The sequence below is a fragment of the Hypomesus transpacificus genome, chromosome 6 (assembly GCF_021917145.1).
Source record: "Hypomesus transpacificus isolate Combined female chromosome 6, fHypTra1, whole genome shotgun sequence".
NCBI classification, from domain to species: Eukaryota; Metazoa; Chordata; class Actinopteri; order Osmeriformes; family Osmeridae; genus Hypomesus; species Hypomesus transpacificus.
The window spans coordinates 2,659,864-2,681,282 of NC_061065.1; the positions used below are offsets into that span (position 1 = coordinate 2,659,864).

Consider the following 21,419-nt stretch of genomic DNA (forward strand, 5'->3'; position numbering starts at 1 on the left):
AATCGGCCATGTGTAGAGTTGCTGCTACTGTCGTGTTGGCCGCAGCCTGTCTGCAGTAGATTGTCTAGCGAGGTAAATAGCGAATAACATTCAGAAAAGTAACATTTTTCAAATAGGTAAAAATAAACATTGAAGTCACTCATTGTTGTAAATACAAGTTAGCTTGTTAAAGTCTTTCAAAATTGTAAATGGAGTCTTTGACTCCATCACTGTTGTTATGGTTACTTATTTCAGATACTTTGTACAGACCCTGTGTAGCCAGCGGAATAATTTAGAACGGTGAAAATACAGTTTTGCTGCAATTACGTAGTAGGTGTCCATTATCACCCAATATCGGACACCCCTGCAGCCAATCAGAATCGAGTATTCACCCAGACCATGGTATAAAAATATTTATAAAACAATTGGGTTTATCGACTTATTTAGCTGTTTCTGATTGGACGAGAGACGTTCCATGAGTTGAATTATCCCACAACAACCCAACTTTTCACTCCATTAATAAATCAGTCCGCGATGAAACATTTGCGTTGATACAAATAAGCAAGGGCGAAATAGTCAATCAAACATTGGGGGGGACAGCTGTGGAACTTTCTGTGTTGGGCCTATTACCCCATCTTACCCATATACATTCACTCACAATGTCAGTTAAGAGCTATTAATGTCAGTCTGGTGTCCTGTAGCTTAAAACATGTTAAATGAACTACTACTCTGTTAATAATGTCTAACATCTCCAGAAACATACTTTTTTTTCTTTCCAAAGAAATAACGGACAAGCTGCTGAAGTCTTGTTCATTTTTGGCCACAGGGCCGGCCCAAGGAATAAGCGAACTAAGTGGCTGCTTAGGGCCGCCGTGGCCACCAGAGGGCCCCCAAGAGCACATTAAATTACAGTTTAATGTAAAAAAAAAAATAAGCGACTCAGAGGGTCCCCCAAATCAATTCTGCTTAGGGCCCCATAAAGGCTTGGGCCAACCCTGTTTGGCCACTGTACTGCAAAATACAACAGCAACGCAATTCCATAGGGGTGAAAATTATGAAAGGAGAAAGAACAAATGACAGGAGTCTAATATAACTTGCCCAATTCAGAGAACAGGAACGTAGCCCAAAACACTGTCAAAGCTTTGGTACATTTGACTAGCCTGTCACTGCATGACTGCTATCCCAATTTGCTGTAAAGCCAGGCTACATGCTAGCCTGTATAGGTTGCTGTCAGCTAGCTTGTCAAAAGTCCCATACAAGCTGTAGAGTATTGCAATCGAAATTCGCACAAATTCTACAATTCTCTCAAAATTCTAGTGTAATTCACTTCCTTATCTCAGGGATTATGTCAGCCAAATACTGGATATTTACCATCCATAAATACTTGCCAAATGTCTGTCTGATTTTGCGCTGCTAACTCACTCATTGACGAATAAGCTATAGGGAAAACATGACATGGATTTCAGGAGAAATAGGTTTTGTTAATGTATAGTGTAAGGCAAGTGTGATTTTCAGAGCTGATTTTTTGGAGCTGGAAAGAAAGACGTAGGCTAGCAGTCATCGATAATGCCTGCATAATCATACAATATGAACAAATATTGGGGGGGACAAATTGTCCTTCTTTAAATGTTGTGGGGGACGTGTTCCCCTGTCCCCCCATATAATTACGCCCTTGTAAATAAGTAACCATAACAAAACATTCTATAGTGTGTTGATACAATAAAGCAATAGCCTAACCGTTAATTCAAATTTCTTTTAATTCCAAAAAGTGAGTACGCCTATCGGAAAACAAATATGGAGATCGATTTATACATTTTACATTTACATTTAGTAGACGCTCTTATCCAGAGCGACTTACAGTAAGTGCAGGGACATTCCCCCCGAGGCAAGTAGGGTGAAGTGCCTTACCCAAGGACACAACATCATTTGGCACGGCGGGGAATCGATCCGGTGACCTTCTGATTACTAGCCCGACTCCCTCACCGCTCAGCCACCTGACTCCTCAAATGTTATTATACAAAATAACATTTGATTTAAACTATGAATCGTCTGATGACGAGAAACAAGATAGGCCTACATTCAAGCAGGAGGAGAGCGCATCTGTGTCTAGGTGTGTCTCCATCAGCGCAGATAATCTGGACTCAATTGAAAGGAGCCGACACAAAGCTAATATGGTGAAGCAAACGTTGTGGGCCATTAACTGTTTTAAAACTTGGCTAAGTGAACGGAAGATCCAGATCGATCTAAAAACCATTTCAAAATCTGAATTTGGCGCAATACTGCGAGAACTGTATGCAACAATAAGAACAACCAAGGAGAGCCGTACAGCATCAGCAGCTACGATGGTAATCGTTACATCAATGAGCCCCCCTTTGGCCGAACGTGGAATATGATGCAGGATACAGAATTTACAGCTGCCAACAACGTCTTCAAGGGTGTCCTCAAACAAATGCGAAAGGCTGGAATAGAAGTCAACACCCCACCCACCGATTTCATCAGCGGACCAGGCCATCCTAAAGGGCTCTGATGCACTCCATCCATCCAACCCCAGAAGCCTGTTAAACAAGGTTTGGTTCGACATCCAGTTACACTTCGGCCGCAGAGGGAGTGAAGGTAATAGACACCTGAAGCCTGACTCATTCGTCCTAAAAAAATGATGAGAACGGCTGCCGATATTTTACATGTCGTTCAACGAGGAAACAAAAAATCATTAAGACCCTTTGGAGAGGGCCAAGAAAAACTAAAGGGGAGCAATGTATGAAGAGCCAGGCAATCCTCTCTGCCCCGTCGCCTCCCTCCCAGCATTTTATCACCAGCCAAAGAGGGTCTTTGCGCCATCGGACACGCTTTGGTACGTGTCAACTCCCCTTGGCGTGAACCAGCTGGGCAAAATGCTTCCCTGTCTAAAAATAGGAAAGGAACACTCATCTTTTTGAAAACTCAACAGTTTTGACAGTACGCTATGTTTAACAACAAGACTAGCCAGCTATCATCTGGAATGTTGGTTACGTGGCAACCAAGACATTGACAACGGAACCATTTTTTGTTGCGGAGAAACAATGGCATAATAAACATGTTTTTAATCAATAACTTTGTGTTTAAATGTTTTATGTTTTAAATTGGTTGACTATAAAATTGTTTTATAAAAGCAATATAGTACTCGTGCGAGTGGGGTTGGTAAGGGATATACCGCGGGTGGTGTTCGGCGTAGTACCCGTAGTACTCACACTCGTACTATATTGCTTTAGTAATTCAGACGGTTATAACCTAAATTAGATTTATATGTTTAGCAAAATATGTATAGCCTAAGCAAAATTATGACCACAATTTTATAAAATTCTATGAAGTACCATTTGTGTGTAGACAAGTAAGCGCAATTCTTATGTTATGACTTAAGCGGCAACCATAATTGTAGGTCTAATGGTAAAATGAAGTGAAATGAATGTTTTGTAAAGCGGATAAGCATAACAAATAAATGCATTTCTGAAATATCAAGAGGTATAAATTAGTCAAGTGAGTTACAATAAATGAGGCTAATCTATAACATTTTAGAAAGCTAAAGGAGGCCTATTCTTGAGGTGATGAAAGAGCTGTGTAAGCATTGGAATGCTTGGAATGTTGACGGTAACTTGACGCGAGTTGGCCTTACGTTGAAGGGAATTTGAGGGACCAAATCCATTGACTCACTACACGATCGACAGGGGCGGATCTAGAATAATGTTCATGGGGTGGCAAGTGGGTGGCAAGAGATTTTAAGAGGTGGCACCCCGTGGCAAAAACGAGATAAAAATGAACAAAACTAAAGGCTGTGCAACACGTATGCATAGTCAATGAACACTGAAATAAATTAGAGGATTATATGTCACATGACCAAAAAGCTATTGAAGTTTGAAGATTTGTTTTGAATATATATATATTTTTTTATATCCTGAGATGAAAATGAAAAAAATAAAGGCTGTGCAGCATGAATACATACATCTTCAACAGTTTAACATCTATCTATCCATCTTGTTGTTGTAGATTGGCTGCCAACTCGATTAATCAAATGCAAATTTTGTTTGCACACATAATGCGGTAGGCTACTGCTTAGTGTGGGTGTTTCTACAGAGTTTCAGATTCATGAAAAAACACGTGGCATGAGATCTTGCATACCTCTGCTCACTTAAGAACCCATGCTCTGTTTTGAGATGTGATACGGCGACACAGTGACCGAAAGGTAGAGAGAAAGTGCACGCATAACAAATGTTTTACTTGATCTACAATAGGAGTAAATGTATAGGCTATATACAATCTTTAGCCTATTTAGCCAGAAAGAAAACGTGTGAATTTAAGTCACAAATGACTTGGGCTATACCAAATGTGATATATATTTGTCACACTATCAATGCCCAGTGCTTTAGTGCTTTTGGAGGACCTCGCCAATGGGAGATTAAGGCAAGCGAGAGTTCAGGGACCGATTTATTGGCCAACAATGATGGCTGGGTTGATAAATTACAATAGATATCTGAGGGCCATTCTTTTGGACCCTGAGCTGGGCCCTGTGATGGAATGCCCAACAAAAGTTAAGCAAATCGACTGTAAAAAATGTCAGCAACCGGGAGAGTTAAATTGTTCTCTGTAAAATTGTCTTACCACCACAAACATCGAAACATTAAGTTCATAACAGAAGTCATAACATGCACAATGGTTGAGCCAGTTGTCATAATTGTAGACCTAATTCACCATAAAGTGCTGGCAGTTTTGAGTAAACACATTCATTTATGTAACAAAATTCAATGATCTAAACTTTAAGTATATACACTTTGTAAATGTTGTTTGTTAGCTAGTCCCTTTGTAAACAGTTGAATATTGGTTGTAAAATCAAATTAGCTTCTAAATAACGACAAACAATTTCCCTATTTTCCTTACTAGCTTAGTTTAATTGCAAATGCAATTAATCGCATTAGTTCAATCGCGGTAGCCTACTGCACTCCGTCGGATTATAAAAAGGACACCTGCAAAATATTGAATTCACAGAGTGCCCGGTTCTCGAGATACTAGGCCAGACTCGCTGCAGACCAGAGACCAATTTTTGTAGACGAGTCTTAAATGTCTCGGTGGTGGGGGATGACCTGATAAAAATTGGCAGTTTATTCCACAGAGTAGGGGCTCAAGCTGAAAAGGCACGATCACCTTTTGTTTTCATCCGAGTCTGTGGAATGGCTAAAAGGGACTGGTTTGATGATCTAAGGGGCCTGGAAGTGTGATACAGCATAAGAAGATCTGAGATATACAATGGAGCCAAAGGCAATCCGACTAATTCAAGTCATATTCAAGAAGTGAAGATAATTGCACATGCACCGTATTCTTAAAGGGGTCATTGATTGCAAAACCTTATCATAGTTGAATAACGACAGTTAAATGGACATACAGTGAACTTCAAAGTCCATTGACACCTCTTTCCTATCTAAATCAACAACTTGAAACTGCAGCTGTAAAACGATCTGTTTCGAAAAAGCTGAATTTGTGACATCACAAATGTAGCATCACCTTTGTCACACCCCAGCATCACCTTTGTCACACCCCAACATTTACATGCAGACCAGGCCTCTGGTGTTCTGGCCCAGGATCTCAGACACTAGTTTAGCTGCGCGCTGCTCTGTGTACTTCCACGGGAATTACAAAGGAGAACGTTTTTAAAGGATATTAAAAATGGATCATTGTAAATGCAGTGTTCCAGGCTGTACAGGGAATGCTGACACTTTTCAGAGTCTTCCTGAGGAACCAAACACTGGATGGGCTGTGATGTTTGTATCTATGAGAAGATCCCTGTGTAGTTTGACCCTCAATTACACATTTGCTCGAACCATTTCACACAGGACAGTTTTTAAAACCTGGGACAATGTAAAGCAGGATTTGCTTTTAAGCTGTAGCTGAAAAGAGATGCTGTTCCGACCTTATGTTCATCACAACCGCAAGCTGTAGTATGATGTTGTCGTCAACAGTTATTAGCAATGCTAACGTATCCTGCCTGTATCTAGCATCGGTAAAATGTGTAATGATTTCGTTTATTGGCAATGGGGCGTTATTTCATGTTCCTGACTGTTTCATTCAAATAAATAACCCGTGTTGTCATGTAAATCTACAATTCAAGATGCATGTTTGTCCAGATCTATTTTTCAGCAAGATAGCTAGAGCTAACTGAAGCCGAGTTGAATCATGTTAGTTTGTTTGCTAAGCTGTAGTGCTAACGTTACCCACCTAAGTTGATCCTGTTTGCTTCGACAACTGAAGTGGAAACAACTAATCATTTCAAATGATAGCTAGTCAAACTGTTGAAAACAGTGTTGTGTAGACACAATAGATTTATTTGTGCGTTTTTATTTCCAGTGTCCACCTTCGATGTTTCAGTGAGTGCTGTTGGCCGTGTTGAGTCTTTGCTCCGCAGCTTCACTCGTAAACCAACCAATCAGCGCGCAGCTGAGCTGACTTTTAAAGGGGGTTGGTACCCTATGGGTCACTGTCATGACCTGTCGGTCAATGACAGATGTTTGAGCTTCTGTGGCTGGGCATGCCCAGGGGCGCTTCCCATAGCGAGATACCTCGCTCATATTATAATAATAATGAAGAAACTGGGTTACATAATGTCACCTAAAGTTTCCGACCTTGCCTTGGCTGCATGCAAAAAGCACAATCTAGCAATCATTTGGGGACCATTGACCCCCTATCCGCGCTAAAAGTAGCCTAGGGAAAACCGTCTGCACCGTGCTGCAAATCAAATCACATCGCGCATGACGTGCCCACAACTCAACTGGAAGCTTAGGTACAAATTAACAAAGTAGTATTTAGTGATCCTAAGCATGGTGTTTATTATATTGAGTGACTTCTTCAACATTTTAACTTTTGTAATGTGCAAGAAAAGGAAAACTGTAATAATAAAATAAAAAATTAAAGGTTTCTAGCGGAAAATACGGAATGCCAACAACGACCCCTTTTCACCAGAGCGTGTCACATATGACTGATAAAGCTACAAGTAACCAATAGGATGAAATACTCTCCAGATACAGGGTTGGACAGCCCTGGTATACAGTGCCTGTAAAAAGTATTCACCCACCCACCCCATGGACTTTTTACGGTTTTGTTGATTTAAAACATTGACTCACAATACTGATCAACAGAAAATGACTCTAATGTCAAATTGAAAACCAATCTGGATTTGATCTGAAATGTAAAACGCTAAATATTTTTTGGTATAAGTATAGGATACAATAATATTTCCACGGCACCGAATATCCCTTGGGATGCAGTTAAGTCAATTATAAAATTATAACGTCAATTATAAATGGAAGTGTAGATTTGAGCATTTGTGTGACAAGGGCATTAGTCTGAGAGGTCACCAAGAGGCCTATGGCACCTCGGAAGGAGTTTAAGGCTTCCATGGCTGAGAAGAGAGGGTCTGTGGATACCACAACAGATTCCCTGGTGTTGCACCAGTTTCAGCTTTATATGAGAGTGGCAAAGAGAAAGCCGCTTTTGACATCTTGGCTCGTGTTTGCCAAGAGCCATGTGGAAGACTATGAAACAAAGTGGAAGAACGTTATGTTTGGCGTAGAAGCAGAGAAGCTTGGTGGTGACAGCATCATGCTGAGGGGATACTTTTCTGCAGCAGGGCTTGGAAGGCTTGTGAAGGTAGAGAGTAAAATGAATTCAACAAAGTACACAGAAATCCAGGAGGACAACCTGCAAGTCTTGCAAGAGAACTGTGACTTGGGACCAGATTTATTGTTGATCAGGGTCAAAAAAGCTTTATTAAATCCACTGTACTTTAATTCTATAAAACAAAAAATGTAAAAGTCCATGGGGGTGAAAACTTTTTACAGACACTGTACAGACATTATGGGTAGTGGTCGTACCTGTAGCTTGGTGCGGGAGCTGCAGGAGCAGCCCAGGTTGTCTGTGGGGGCGAGGCTTCTGCCGTCACAAGGTGAGTCATGGGAAAGTTCAGCAGGGTAGACAGGCAGGAAAGTGGGGTTTCGGAGGAGGTGGTTGAGACTCCCATGAGTCCCGTTGTTGGGGGCAGGCGGAATGCCTAACAAATCTGACAAGGAATATGGAGATTTCAGATATTGCTCCAGTGTAGCTGTTCGGGATGTTTGGGTGCAGGACTGTGATATGCTTCAGCCCTGGTCTGCACAGCTAAATCCCCTAAAAGTCCTATCACAATATGACAGAAATAAAAGTTTCAGATTCACTTCCCTCAGCAAACAGAGATCTTACCGCACAGAAGATTGTAAACTTCAATATTTTCGAAAGGTGGAACAAAAGTTTTGTACTTCAGCCCTGGGCCATAACCCATGAAAATAGTCTGAAAAAGACACATTTAATTTGCTGAGAGAAACACCATATTACATTAATCATTACACATGATTGAACATGATACAACACAGATTGTTTTACATTGCAACAGGATCTTGTTATAATAATGTGCATTGTTGAGGAGAACAACAGAGGTCCACCTTCAGAAACTCTGGCTTTTACCTGAACCCCCACCCAAACAGTATAATCTAAACCTAGAAATGGGCCTTCTGTACATACTTCTTTATCAGTAGTATAATAAAGTAAACAGCATGGAAGTGTTTTGGAAGGAATTTAACTGCCATAAATGCAGGTGCAATAGTCAGCCAACAGACACCAAAATAATTATACAATTAAATCTGATTTCGAAAATGGGTTGCTATTACGTAAGATAGTAAGGTAACTGTCTGCTGTGCTGTCTAAAAAAGCCCCTTGCTGTCTGCAAAGACACTTAAGAAAACAACGTTTCAATACAGACTTTCATGCACCTGTTTTTTTTTTAAGAAGTGAGTAAATTCCATGGATAATTATACCAAAGCAAACCACAATCTAACCTACCACAAGACCAACATGTAGATGGCAGTGAGAAGTACTGTCAAGTACACCATGGCCCATCTAGGAAAACAGCACAAACAGCACATATCCAAAGGCTGTACTGAAAAGCTGCTGGCTTACTTTGTTTCCATTTGAGAGATTTAGTCTGCCTTAGTCTGAGAGGAGCCAGTCTTTACTCTTCCTCAAGCTCAGACGTTGAGTCTGGGCTTGAGGGGATGATTGTTAGGAACCATGGCAACTATTGTTCACCTATAGCCCACCACACCCCAAAAACTTACTATGGGTTGTGGAATGCAGTACACAAATCCAATCGAATGAAACTGTATTGGTTTAGCCCTTTTTACAATGTCAATAAATGCTTCACTGTTGCCCACCAATAACCAACCTAAACCCTCAGATATGACAAGAAAATGCTTAGATAGGACGGTAATGTGCTACAGCACTGTATGCATTTCACTTTGTGTGACTGCTGCTTAGGCTGGCGAAGCCAATTTTACGTTTTTTCTTCCCTTGTGTTTACTGGGGTGTGTATTTTTGGCATACAACTGTATGATTCTTCCCTTTGGCACTTATTTTGGTTGTTCATAATATGTGCTTCATGTTTTGGCTACTTGCAATGTTTTGTTTAATGTTTTATCTTATTGTTATTGTCACTGACCTATGCACTTTGTAAAGCTCTCTCTTGGAAGTCGCTTTGGATAAAAGCGGGAGTCAGATGGCTGAGGGGTGAGGGAGTCGGGCTAGTAATCAGGTTGCCGGATCGATTCCCCGCCGTGCCAAAAAATTGCCTCGGGGGGAATGTCCCTGTACTTACTGTAAGTCGCTCTGGATAAGAGCGTCTGCTAAATGACTAAATGTAATGTAAATGCTAAATGAATAAATGTAAATGTGTAATGTATGGTGTCATAAAGGGTATCGGTTGACAGACTGGACACTGACCTGCATGTTTTTGAAAACGTTATCCGAGCCATGGAATCCACCAGTGCAGTACTTGATTTCCTTAGGCTGACTGTGGAAGAGAAGAGAGAAAAACAATAATATAAAAGTCTATACACTCACACGTGGACATGTACACACACGCACACACCACACACACCACACACACAAACAGTGCCCACTGTAGATATTTCAGTATTCCGTATTTTTGTATTTCTAATATTACTGCGAGGGAGTCAGATGGCTGAGCGGTTAGGGAATCGGACTAATAATCTGAAGGTTGCCAAATCAATTCCCGGCCATGCCAAATGACATTGTGTCCTTAGGCAAGGCACTTCACCCTACTTGCCTCGGGGGGAATGTCCCTGTACTTACTGCAAGTCACTCTGGATAAGAGCGTCTGCTAAATGACTAAATGTAATGTAATGTAAATGTACTGCTCAATCCCAAGGACGAGTTGGGGATACCTTATATTTAAGGTTCAAGTTAAGTTTAGAGAGTTTTTACTGTACTCATTGATTAAAATGTATTAGATTATGTGTTTTTGTGTACAGGTCCAAAATCATTGGTGCTGTAATAGTTTATAATAGTTAAATTATTGTAAAACAATAAACACATCATGCTTAACAAACAAAATTCTAATTTGATCACATTCTCTAAATAAACAGGCTTTCCATTTCATCGATGGCCATTACTATGCCAGTATCTGTCAGCAGTAGGGTTATGTGAGGGTGTCTTACAGTGCTGCCTGCCAGGCAGGCTTCATGTAGAGATGGGCCCTTTCAATCCGCACATTGTTGGCAAAGTGCATCCGTTTTGGTAGGTGCTCCTTCAGGAAGGGCCTCATGGGCTGGTCTGGGATCTTACACTGAAAGACAGACAGACAGGGAGTGATATAGACAGTTGTGTGGAGGAAAGAGTGTGGGAAGGGTTATTGGGGGGTGGTGCTTTGTACGACATCTGGTCAGCCAAGTGGGTAATTGTCTCATTCAATGTCTGTATACTACATGTTAAGCGGAGCACTGGAGAAAAATGCCTCGCATACCGATATGTTCTTCACCAGCCCCTCATAGTCAACTGTAGGAGGGACACAAAGACAAAGCAAAAATGTCACACTGAGAATTCAAGTGAAGGACAGGGATGTGCTCATGGGAGGAAGTGGATGGAGAAGGGGACAGGAAATGACCTGGTTATCTTACAGGAGAAGAAGTCTTCGGGCAGGCGCACAGGTCTGATTCTGGCAGCGGGGCCCTGGATGACGGTGAAGTCCTGGATGTTTTCTTGGTAAGATGAGACATAGGCGGCCTTCTGACAGGAAGCCTCCTCCATTCCTGCGCTCACAGGAAACACAGTCACTGTTACTGCTGACACTTCAAATTGCACAAAACAGATTTCACATCTGTTCTCACCAACAGTAAGAGAGCTTGTAGAAAAAAGTTAATTATATCCATATTTATTTTTTACAGTTTGTCAAATATTAAATCCTGACTACTATTGCTAGAGAAATTATGATCTGTTTGCTCATCACTGCACAATTCTGTAAATGTTCATTAATAAACCAGAATTCATAGATAATATGCAGAAATAAAGAAACCAACTGACATAATTCAATGGCCATCATACATACTTACTTATCCATATGCATACTGTACAAGTAGTTCCATGACTATTCCATCACCATTCACAAACTATAAACTAATTTCACTAGATTAAAAACCTTTTTGATCAACAGCCTGATGCAGAGCTTATTCCAAAGCCTGTTAAATGATGGCCTGAACCACATTTGTTTAAATTCCCTAATGCTAAACATTTCTAATCACAAGAGTGATTAGACACACATGCAGTGCAGATATTAAAAGCATTTACTTTGACTGTGGAGAACTGCTCTCCCATTAGGCTGTTAAGACAAACATATAATAACTTATAGTTATACATAACTTATAGTTATACATAACTTATACTATGGCTCATCTAAGACAAACACTGGGGCTAACAGTCACTGTAGCCTCTGCACATCCCCCACATTGGAGGGCTGTTGGAAGTGAGGGTGTAACAATGCAACAGTACAAAAGTACAATTCAAACAAATGGAGCCCTTCAAACTAACTGAGTTTTGCAGCATGAGTTATTTAATAATGTATCAGAGCAGCAAAATTCAATTCAGGCCACCTAATTTTGTTAGAGTTGTCATGCAGGACGAAGGATACGTTGCTTAGGACTGTATTGCTGTGCTAAAATACCGTTGCCATTTTTCATACATAACGTATACCACAAAGACCAAGTATGTGATGTTTTTTTGTTACCAAAAATATTGAGGAATCCCAAGTAGGACACAGTGTGTGTAGCTAGTCCTCACCGTGGTCAGACAGGAGGATGATGTTGACACAGCGGTGCAGGTTCCTCTGTTTGAGCCCGTCCATCAGCAGCCCCAGGAGCCTGTCCACCTTCAGCAGAGCCTCGATCACCTGCACACACACTCACTTACACCCAGCATCCAGCATGGGCCTGACTACAACTCCATTGGGATTTTTTGTAGGATTACTTGAAATCGTGTTGTTGTTTTTTGGGCATTTCGCTCATTGCAAATATGGATTTATACTGTATATGGATATGTGTTTCTGTATATGTGTTGTCTGCTTGTTGCCAGTTATTCAGTACAGCATATTCAGCTGTTCACTGGTTACAGATGGTCTGACCTGGCTGCTCATCGGCCCATAGCGATGACCCGAAGAGTCTGGCTCTTCTAAGTACAAAGTGTAGAAATCAGGCCTGCCAACACAAACAGCCCAGAGGTTAGAAGGACAGACGGCATGCATAAGGAGGATGTGCAATGTCTGTCAGGAGAAAGTCTACCTTTTCCTCTCAGTCAAACTCAGCCATTCAAATAAGGTTGTGATTCTCTTCTCAAATGGAATAACCCTGAATACAAACAAAAAGTATTTATTCTTCTGAGAAATTGCAATTAATATAAAAAACTTTCTATGAAAGTTCGAAAGTATGAAACTTTCTATAAAATACATTGACAAAAAAGGTAATTATAAGAATTACATGTATATAAGTATACACATATAAACATTCAATATAAACTATAAACAAGTTAATAGTCTATTAATTCCTCACCTGTCATACTTTTTGTAGTAATCTGGGAATCTTCCTTTGATGTCTACATCCGATCCAGGCCAAAAGAAAGTGGCTGATTTCAGGTTGTTGTACATGGCAGTCAACCAGATCTGCGCTCAGAGTAACATTAGACGTTCAAAATACACCCATGCATAGAAATAATCATAAATCTTCAAACATCAAATATCTCTTGGTCTTTTTCAATTACTGGGAAAGGCTTTGGCCAAAAAAGCCATGCAAACACAGTTTAGTCTTATGATTGTGATCAAATAGTTTGATGCATTGAGGAGTCAATTTGGATTTTACTGATTATTGTAAATACAGAGTTTGACCATCAATCCTAATAAGTGGTCATGGGACGTGTAGTTGTCTTTCTGAATTAGACTCAGGCTGCTTCTGGACATGGGCCACATGGAGTGTGAAGGAGGTTGGGAGGCAATTGAGGTTGGGTGGGGGGTCTGGGTGGGGGTTTGTGTGACACTGAGCTGGAGGATGGCATGCCAAGACAGTCTCAAACTTCATAGAGAGAGCATCCAAACGAGGGAAGCCCACAGCTCGTGCAGCCTGTCATTTTGCGGAGGCAGAACCCATATTTATTTCAAGAGGCCTATTATGTGGGACTGAAACCCTGCCTCCCCAATCTCACTGAGATTCAACTGACTGCTGTCAACAGAATAGCCCCTCGTGGAGTTTGTGGAGGGAAAACAACAGTAAAATAATTAAAGCACGATAACTTCTGTTCCCACCCAATCCATACATCTTAAGATTTCTGCGCTAAGATATTGTACATTACTTCCAGTTCTGGGATGTTTCTCAATGATACTTTCGAGTTTAGGGGAATTTTAGAGAAAGAACAACAAACGAAAAGTTCTGATGCATGTTCTATCATGTTTCTGTTCCCCTGAACATCAATGTGTATAGTATCATGTAGGGAAACAACCATAACAACAAAAAGAGAATAACAAACCATCAATCGTTTTTTTTCTATGTCATTGTTTAAGGAATTGTCTAAAGAACGCCAATACTTTATAGAATTTCAAGAACACAAGCTCTCACCGGCTCGCCTAGGTACCATTTGGCATTGAACTTCTCTGCAGCTTTTAGACTGAAGCTGGCATTCAGGGTCACATCGTACATTTTGTTGTCCACAATTCCATGAGACTCAGGATAAAGGCCCTGCAGAGAGGAGATGACACACACACACAAATACACACACATAAATATACACACAGATACACACACACAATTACACACACCCAAGCTGAGTGTGGAACACATATATGGCGGTGCTTGCAGCTGAAGGGCTAACATGGGTTATCTCTCTCTTTCTCTATCTGATCTTCAGTGTCTCCCAGGCTCCCTCCCAGATAGAAAACCACAGGTTCACCCACCCTCTACTGAAGGAGGAGGGTGGTTGCTAATTAAAATGGTAGAGTTAAACTGGTAAAGATGTCTTACCAGCTGTCTGTCTTTGGACGCACATGTAATCCATCATCACACACAAACAGTTTTGTTGTTAATATTCTACCCTTTCGTTTGTACCCGTTTGAAAGGATCTCATCTGATTGTCAGATTGCCAAAACAAGAGTACGGCCTTCGCTGAGGTTTACCTAATGGAAGTCTGAGTAAACAAACAAGGGAATGTGTATTTAACTCTGGGGGACTGGGGAGACTAAATTGAGATGAATGACTCACAGTCACAATGGTGTAATGATTTGGAAAGGTTTTGGTGGGGTAAGCAGGTCTCATGTGTGGGGTAGATGTCCCGCAGTTGCCTGGAATACAGGGAGGTTTGGTCAGAACTAGCCCAGACAACTGTCCTGTGGCTTGTTGCCACCACATAAACAGTGTTTGCCGAGCAATGATGTGCTAAGTATTGTAACTTACGTAACTTGCTGATGACAGGAAGGAGGCTGCCGTAAGCCTTCAAGTACCCTGCTCGGAACCCATCCATAGACACCAGGATGAGAGGGGGTTTGGAGAAACTGAAAAATAAACAAAGAGAGAGATTCCATAAATTCATTTATCAACCCAATTTGAGTTGTGTCTAACTATAGACTACAGTCTACACAAGATAATTCTGCATAACAGTGGCTTGTTGTAAAAAGTACGGTAGAGCAATGGACTGGATTGAAGTCAACAGGCGGTGCCAAATGGAGAATCTGGATCTATTGTTGTGACACAGGATGGAGTTTCCTCCATCCCTCTCAAAATAAAAAAGTTTTCCTCAAGCCTTTTTTCTGGAATAGAAAAGCAAACAATCTAAAGCCACATTTATTCCCCATTTCAGATAGGTTGCAAGTCACTATTCTTGCTCCTAGAGAAAAATCTGGCCAGGCCAGACATGGGAGTTATTTTAGTCTCTCCGTAGTTGAGTAACAGCGGTATTAAAACATAAGGTATGGATTAGTGTGAAGACGTTTGTGTGAGAGGACTTTTCTGTGTTAAAAAGACTAACCACTCACAAAAAATTACACCCAAAAGAAACCTTGTGTGGTTGACTCACATTGTAGAAAAAGTAAACCATGCACATTAATTTGTTTGGAAAAACTTAAACTGTCTTAAAATAAACTCTTAGTTTAGTTTTCCATTATCTAATGAAACTAGGGTCACACCCTTCCAGTAGTGCAGACACACTCATGGAGTCAAACATGCATGTTTCCATTAAGACACTGATGTTCTATTTGGTGTCTACAGTCAATCAGTCCAGTCATAAAAGACAACGCTGATATCGTAATTGTGTTTTTCGAGTACTTTGACATGCATACAGCTTCAGCTTCATTGTCCTACATTCATTTCAAGAATCTATTACTTTGTTTCAACATTTAAAAAAAGTGAGCGGTTGAAAAACCCTGGGATCCCTGTGAACTACTCTCCAGATATTGTGGTGAATGAGTATTACCCAACAGGACATAAGGGTATTGAGGTGAATAAGTATTACCCAACAGGACATTGGGGTGTTTTGATGTCCTCACACTCATCCTCCAGCCACGACTTCCCACCCACTAAAAAAGACATACAACTATCAGTTACAATATCACCACAGTACCTACACCGTTTATACATATTTCTCAGTGTTAATCTGGCTACAGATCAAACCTACAATATCATCTAATGATTACAGCAGTTACTTTGTTGAAAAAGCACATTAGCAATAGCCAAGGAATATGAATGATGTCGTAAACAACCACGGCTCAGAGACTAGGGAAAGGTATTTAAGATGGTTAAAGCAACGGCTAACAGAAGCACAAGGTTTTCTACCACAATGGGGAGCTAGAAAAGAGAAAGATCAACCAACCCCATACAAGTAATACATTCAAATATATCTAAAGAAAATACAATTAATTATAGTGTTCCAAACTAAATAAAACATGATCTAGCACAGTCATAATAGACAATTTAAGTAGGAAGCACACACAGGGAACTACACATCCTACACTCTGACATCTGGTGCAGTTTATGTTTTTTTTGCTGTACAAACAACTTTGAAACCAAGCAAATAAGCTCCTACAGTGGACCATGCTTAGACTGACTGACTATGGTGCGTTAGCGGGCCATCTTGCACCTCAGGCCTGGGGCTTTGCCGAGCCTGCTCCCCTACCCTTGCACATGCTGTAGTAGTTAGAGCAGCAATCTCCCACCGCCTCACAGCCTCCTGAGCAGGAGCACAGACTGTAGGACAACCTTTCTTCCCCACAGCGGAATTTGGAACAGGTCCAACGCTGACCTGGTGGGAAATAAACAACATCCAAAGTGAGGGATAGGGGAAAGAGAGAGAGAGAGTGATGGATAGGGGAAAGAGAGAGAGAGAGAGTGAGGGATAGGGGAAAGAGAGAGAGAGAGGTCTTTTTGACCTAGCAAACTTTGTATTTTTTTCACACTGTTGCAATTACCACTGACGTTAGAAAAACTACAATACCACACCGGATCTAAGAAGACCGGAAACAAAACAACAGACACGCCACACATACTTGTTTGGGCTTGCGAGCCGGCTAAAGAGTAGGAGCAGAGCCCGTTTACGACATTCTCTGGTAGTAGGCTAATGTTACGTTTTACATTTAGTCATTTTAGCAGACGCTCTTATCCAGAGCGACTTACAGTAGGTACAGGGACAATCCCCTTTGCCTTGCCCAAGGACACAACGTCATTTGGCACGGCGGGGAATCGATCCGGCAACCTTCGGATTACTAGCCCGACTCCCTTACCGCTCAGCCATCTTACTCCCTTTGAGTCAGATGGCAATCAACTTTTTGAGTTGATTGCCAGCGCCAGACGCCGAAATGGATGCCAATAAGATTCTGAATGGAAAGTTTACTTTTAACAGGTTGCCGAATGGTTCCATTGACAAGACCAAAGTGATCAGTGTGTTCTTTCGTTGTGAACTGAGCTATCATCGCAGCACGTAGTGGAGTCTAAAATACCATTTTGATGGCCAAGCACACAGCGGATGCGAATTCTCCGCCCGCTTGTCAAAGCCAGGCGATTGCAATGTTGTTTTCAATTAAAAAAAAACATTTGCACGAAGCAATCCGAACCACTTTTCCATGTTGATAAGAGCATTAAAATTTGACAAAATAATGGATGAAAAAGAAATCAAGGGACATTTAGAATAGATAAAAATGTGCGATTAATTGCGAGTTAACTATGACATTAATACGATTAATCGCGATTAAATATTTTAATCATTTGACAGCTCTAATAATAATATAGACCTCTTTTGATGAACATTCTAGAATTTTCATTCGTCAAGTTTGGCCCATGAAAGCTTCCGGTTTCAGACTCGCGAATGATTGTTTTGATGGAAGTCAGATAGTTTTGAAGCATAAGTGAGCAAGTTACTGTGGCAAGATTTTTTTTTTTACAATGTCAATTCTTGCTGTGTTTGGCTGTTCGTCGAGAGTGGGGAATAACAAGTTGTCAACAAGTTTACATTTCCTATAAAAACGGGTCAACGAGATGACTGGGTTGCTGCTCTAAAGAATAGCTTGATCTTTCAACGTTGTTTCAATGGTAATATTGGTGGAAATGGTGGAAAAATTGGTGGAAAGTCAAGTGAATGGTCTAACAGGTCTGCACTGTCTCCGTGTACAGTTCTCAAGAGAAAAAGCCTTTCCCCGCCTTCCCTGCACATGCATGGGCCTATCTAGGGGACCAGAGGCACATATGGCTGCCATGCTGACTGGGTGGCAGAGATTTTAGATTCCTCAATGCATTGGGAAACTACACAGCAGAGAAATGCACCACTCCCAGACTTAGTACGCCTGCCCACAGTAACCGGGTGAGGCCCCTAAAAAGATGTTTTGGTCCTGTGATTTCCATGTGAAGACACTGATGCGGGCTGACCAGGGTTAGCCAGATGGGTTCTGTGTCACACTCAATCTACTCCAAAGTCAACACACTCTCCCAAAGTTAGTATTATAGTCTATGCTTATAGATTAGTGTGTATAGACCTTAAATGTCCAGGAATGGGCACAACAGCAGAGAAGGCATGCAGTGTGCAAACATTAAAACTCAAACCTCCTCTCCCCCTTTTTGAATACAAAATCACATAATATTGTACCAGGTCAGCATGAATAATATCTTTATCTAGCCTACTGTCCCCAGTTGTAAATTGGTCTGGCGCAAGGTTGACCTAGAGTTGCTGGGGAGAGCGTGTTGGGCAGTGAGGACATACCAGGCTCTACACACACTTCCTGGTAGTCCAGGCAGCAGGTTCCCTCCGCCTCACAGGAGGGATCGCAGTGGCATGTTGCAGACTTGACCCTGCTCCCGGTCACACACCTGTTTCTACAGCTGATCACTACAGAGGCACATTGGGGGACAGACATACTGCACATGTAAATGAGTTACCTGAGATAATGTGGTACAGTTATGCATGAACATGAGTGAGTCATTCAAGTCATCCTGGGAGATTAATTCCACAAGTGTGAAGTAACGGTATCACAGCTCAACAATTGTTCACAGGAGAGAAGACTGAAACAACTTTAAAAGGGATGTACTTTTCATGCTACAGGAAAATACAGGGAGTTTCAGTGGACTGTTTTGTTCCTGGGCCAGTAAACTCGTTTTGCACAGATGCCAGTGGTTAGACATTGACCACATAGACAGCTGGTTTTGTTTACGGTTGAGATTACCTTCTATGTCACACCGCTGCCTCAAAGCAAACACCACTGCAAGAATGAGTACCACCAACAAGCACAGCAACAGCACCTGAGAAGCACAATAAACAAAGACCACAACATGTTTTGATCAGTTTGATCTCCACAGCTAAAATAATAAGAACAGTTTAATCTGCCTTCTGAAAACTGTACATGGATGCTAGTTTGGCAACCCGCTTCCACTGCTCTTTAACACTCATCACAGCTTGTCTGAGTCGAGTCGGACACTTTGAACCCTGAATACTGCAATCTGCTCTGATGGATGATCATTCTGTTTAGTTCGCCTTTTCCCTTATCTGGAGCTTTCTCTCTGCTTCCCAAGAAAAGCATGCTGCCTTACCAAAACACTAGTGTATAAAGACTGACGAGGGACTTCACAGACCAAAGAGGAGCATTGTTTAAAGAGAAGAACTACTTTCCCGACTGAGCTTTTGGCTCTTAGTACTGCATCTTGATCTAAATTTGTTATTTCATTTTTTACACAAAGTGTTCTTCCCAGTGCCTAACCACATCACCCACGCTTACATTGAAAAACAAGAAAAGGGAAAAAACTCATGTTGTTTACTTTTAGAAAATAAGAAATGCTGAATTCCAGCCACACAAACCCACTGTGCAACATAACATAACCTGTTGAAGATTTTTTATTTGTACTTGAAAATCTTCAACAGGTTATGTTACATAGCAGTGGGTTTGTATTGTGTGTATGTGTGGCTTTTTTTTAACTACCATTACGGGAACCCGATATTCCAACAAGAATAGTAATCTTCCTTCGTCCTATTTCCAGTGGGTATAGAAGTACATTATGGATTGGGGTTTGGAGTTACGGTTTGTCCTGGGTTAGCTTTAGAGCTTGGGTTAGGTTTAGTGTTAAAATTCAGATTAGGATTTTAGGTTGAGATTAAGGTTTGGGGTTAGAGAAAACAGGATTTTGAATGGGACTGAATTTAAGGTCCCCACAAGCATAGCTATACACAATGTGTGTGTGTGATGACTGCATCCAGGTGTCTATTTTCAGATTGGTGCTTTTTCACCCTCGGTTGGTGTCTAAACCCTTTGGACTCCAGGAGGGTCATCAAAACAAACAGTGTCTGGTGGAAACCTACAAGTTAGTGGTCAGACGTCTGAAGACTGAGGTTGATACAATAAATAGAGTATCTTAGTAATGCAAGCTATTGAAATGCAGGTTTTAAGATTGAACACTGGCAACTTACGTAAAACGTATATAATCAACATGACAGCTTTTAATAAACATTCATTCAATTCGTGATTCATTTTTAATCAATTGCAAATAAATAATTTATTGTATTTTTCTAGGTCAAGTCTAAAAGCTACACTAACGAAATTGTTTAAACCGTGTCAGTCTTATCAGACCTGGGAAGCATCAGTTCGACAAGGTCAGCGTACACTTTGCTACAAGATGTGTAATTTTATTTTACAACTCATTTATGTGTCAATATGAACCAGATGTTGCAAAACATCCCAAAGTAATGTAGAAAGCTGCGTCTGGCAAGCCAACGAGTTTTGTCCCGACCAGACGATGACACTGACTCGACAATTTAAGAATTCTTTAAGTAGGAAATTAGAACAGCATAGGCCTATGTACTATAGGCCTATAGTAGCTACTGGTAGGCTGATGTGTACAAGGCCACATAGACTATGTATACATTGGTTGTATGTCCGTGACTTCAAACGCCATATATATATAGTCTACATGTGCCACACCTAGATAACAAATGCTGAATCGGGTAGTTTAAACTTACAATTAACTTTAACTTGCAAAATGTTAGCGTAATTATTGTAGATTATACAAATAACTCACCCCAAGAATGATTTTGCATTTATTGGAGTTCCCATTCACTTTATCACTGTGTCTCATCTGATTATCAAGCCTCGGCGACCCTAATAACGTAGCTGCATGCTCTGTAGTATGGTCATCCCCTTTGGATATTTCCATACTGTCGCCACTGACAGCACTTGCAAAGATCTGTTCAATTATTATACTGCCTATAAAGCCTCGTCAGACACTCTATAGCCTTCGGACTTTGGTGCCAATGTAGAACCGCCTCTTTTTCAATTGACGTCTCAATACGTGAATTGTAGTCTATCTAATGTCCGCATGTGCAGATACCATACCCTGCCCACAATAGGCGGTTATTGGACAAACCACGGCCAAGTCCAGCCTCCGGCCAGGGAGGTGTGAAATATAACTCCACCAGCCTTCCTGAGCATTTTAATTTTTTCCTCCATGCAGGATTCTACAGATGTATGTTTTATATCGTTTTGAGACTTCAATAGAACAATAGGCTACTACTGTAGGCTACATCAGAGACAAAACAGT

The 21,419-nt window shown here is 41.0% G+C and overlaps 1 protein-coding gene across 2 annotated transcripts in view; it reads right to left on the reverse strand.

Annotated features, from left to right (window-relative positions):
- The window catches only part of enpp1 (ectonucleotide pyrophosphatase/phosphodiesterase 1), a 55,578-nt gene extending 34,410 nt beyond the window's left edge, over positions 1-21,168 (reverse strand). Inside the window, exons 1-18 of one of the 2 annotated variants that reach the window (XM_047021428.1) lie at positions 20,901-21,168; positions 19,058-19,133; positions 18,598-18,723; positions 16,525-16,650; positions 15,865-15,928; positions 14,811-14,908; positions 14,619-14,698; positions 13,980-14,099; positions 12,924-13,033; positions 12,657-12,722; positions 12,500-12,572; positions 12,160-12,268; positions 11,004-11,135; positions 10,850-10,881; positions 10,545-10,672; positions 9,808-9,877; positions 8,236-8,323; positions 7,872-8,056 (exon numbers count right to left, since the gene is read on the reverse strand). In XM_047021428.1, coding sequence (XP_046877384.1) covers positions 7,872-8,056; positions 8,236-8,323; positions 9,808-9,877; positions 10,545-10,672; positions 10,850-10,881; positions 11,004-11,135; positions 12,160-12,268; positions 12,500-12,572; positions 12,657-12,722; positions 12,924-13,033; positions 13,980-14,099; positions 14,619-14,698; positions 14,811-14,908; positions 15,865-15,928; positions 16,525-16,650; positions 18,598-18,723; positions 19,058-19,133; positions 20,901-21,035 — 1,818 coding nt within the window. In that variant the 5' untranslated portion in view covers positions 21,036-21,168. The remainder of the gene's footprint in view (positions 1-7,871; positions 8,057-8,235; positions 8,324-9,807; positions 9,878-10,544; positions 10,673-10,849; positions 10,882-11,003; positions 11,136-12,159; positions 12,269-12,499; positions 12,573-12,656; positions 12,723-12,923; positions 13,034-13,979; positions 14,100-14,618; positions 14,699-14,810; positions 14,909-15,864; positions 15,929-16,524; positions 16,651-18,597; positions 18,724-19,057; positions 19,134-20,900) is intronic. The other variant, XM_047021429.1, reaches the window with a different exon arrangement.
- Between the last annotated feature and the right edge of the window lie 251 nt (positions 21,169-21,419).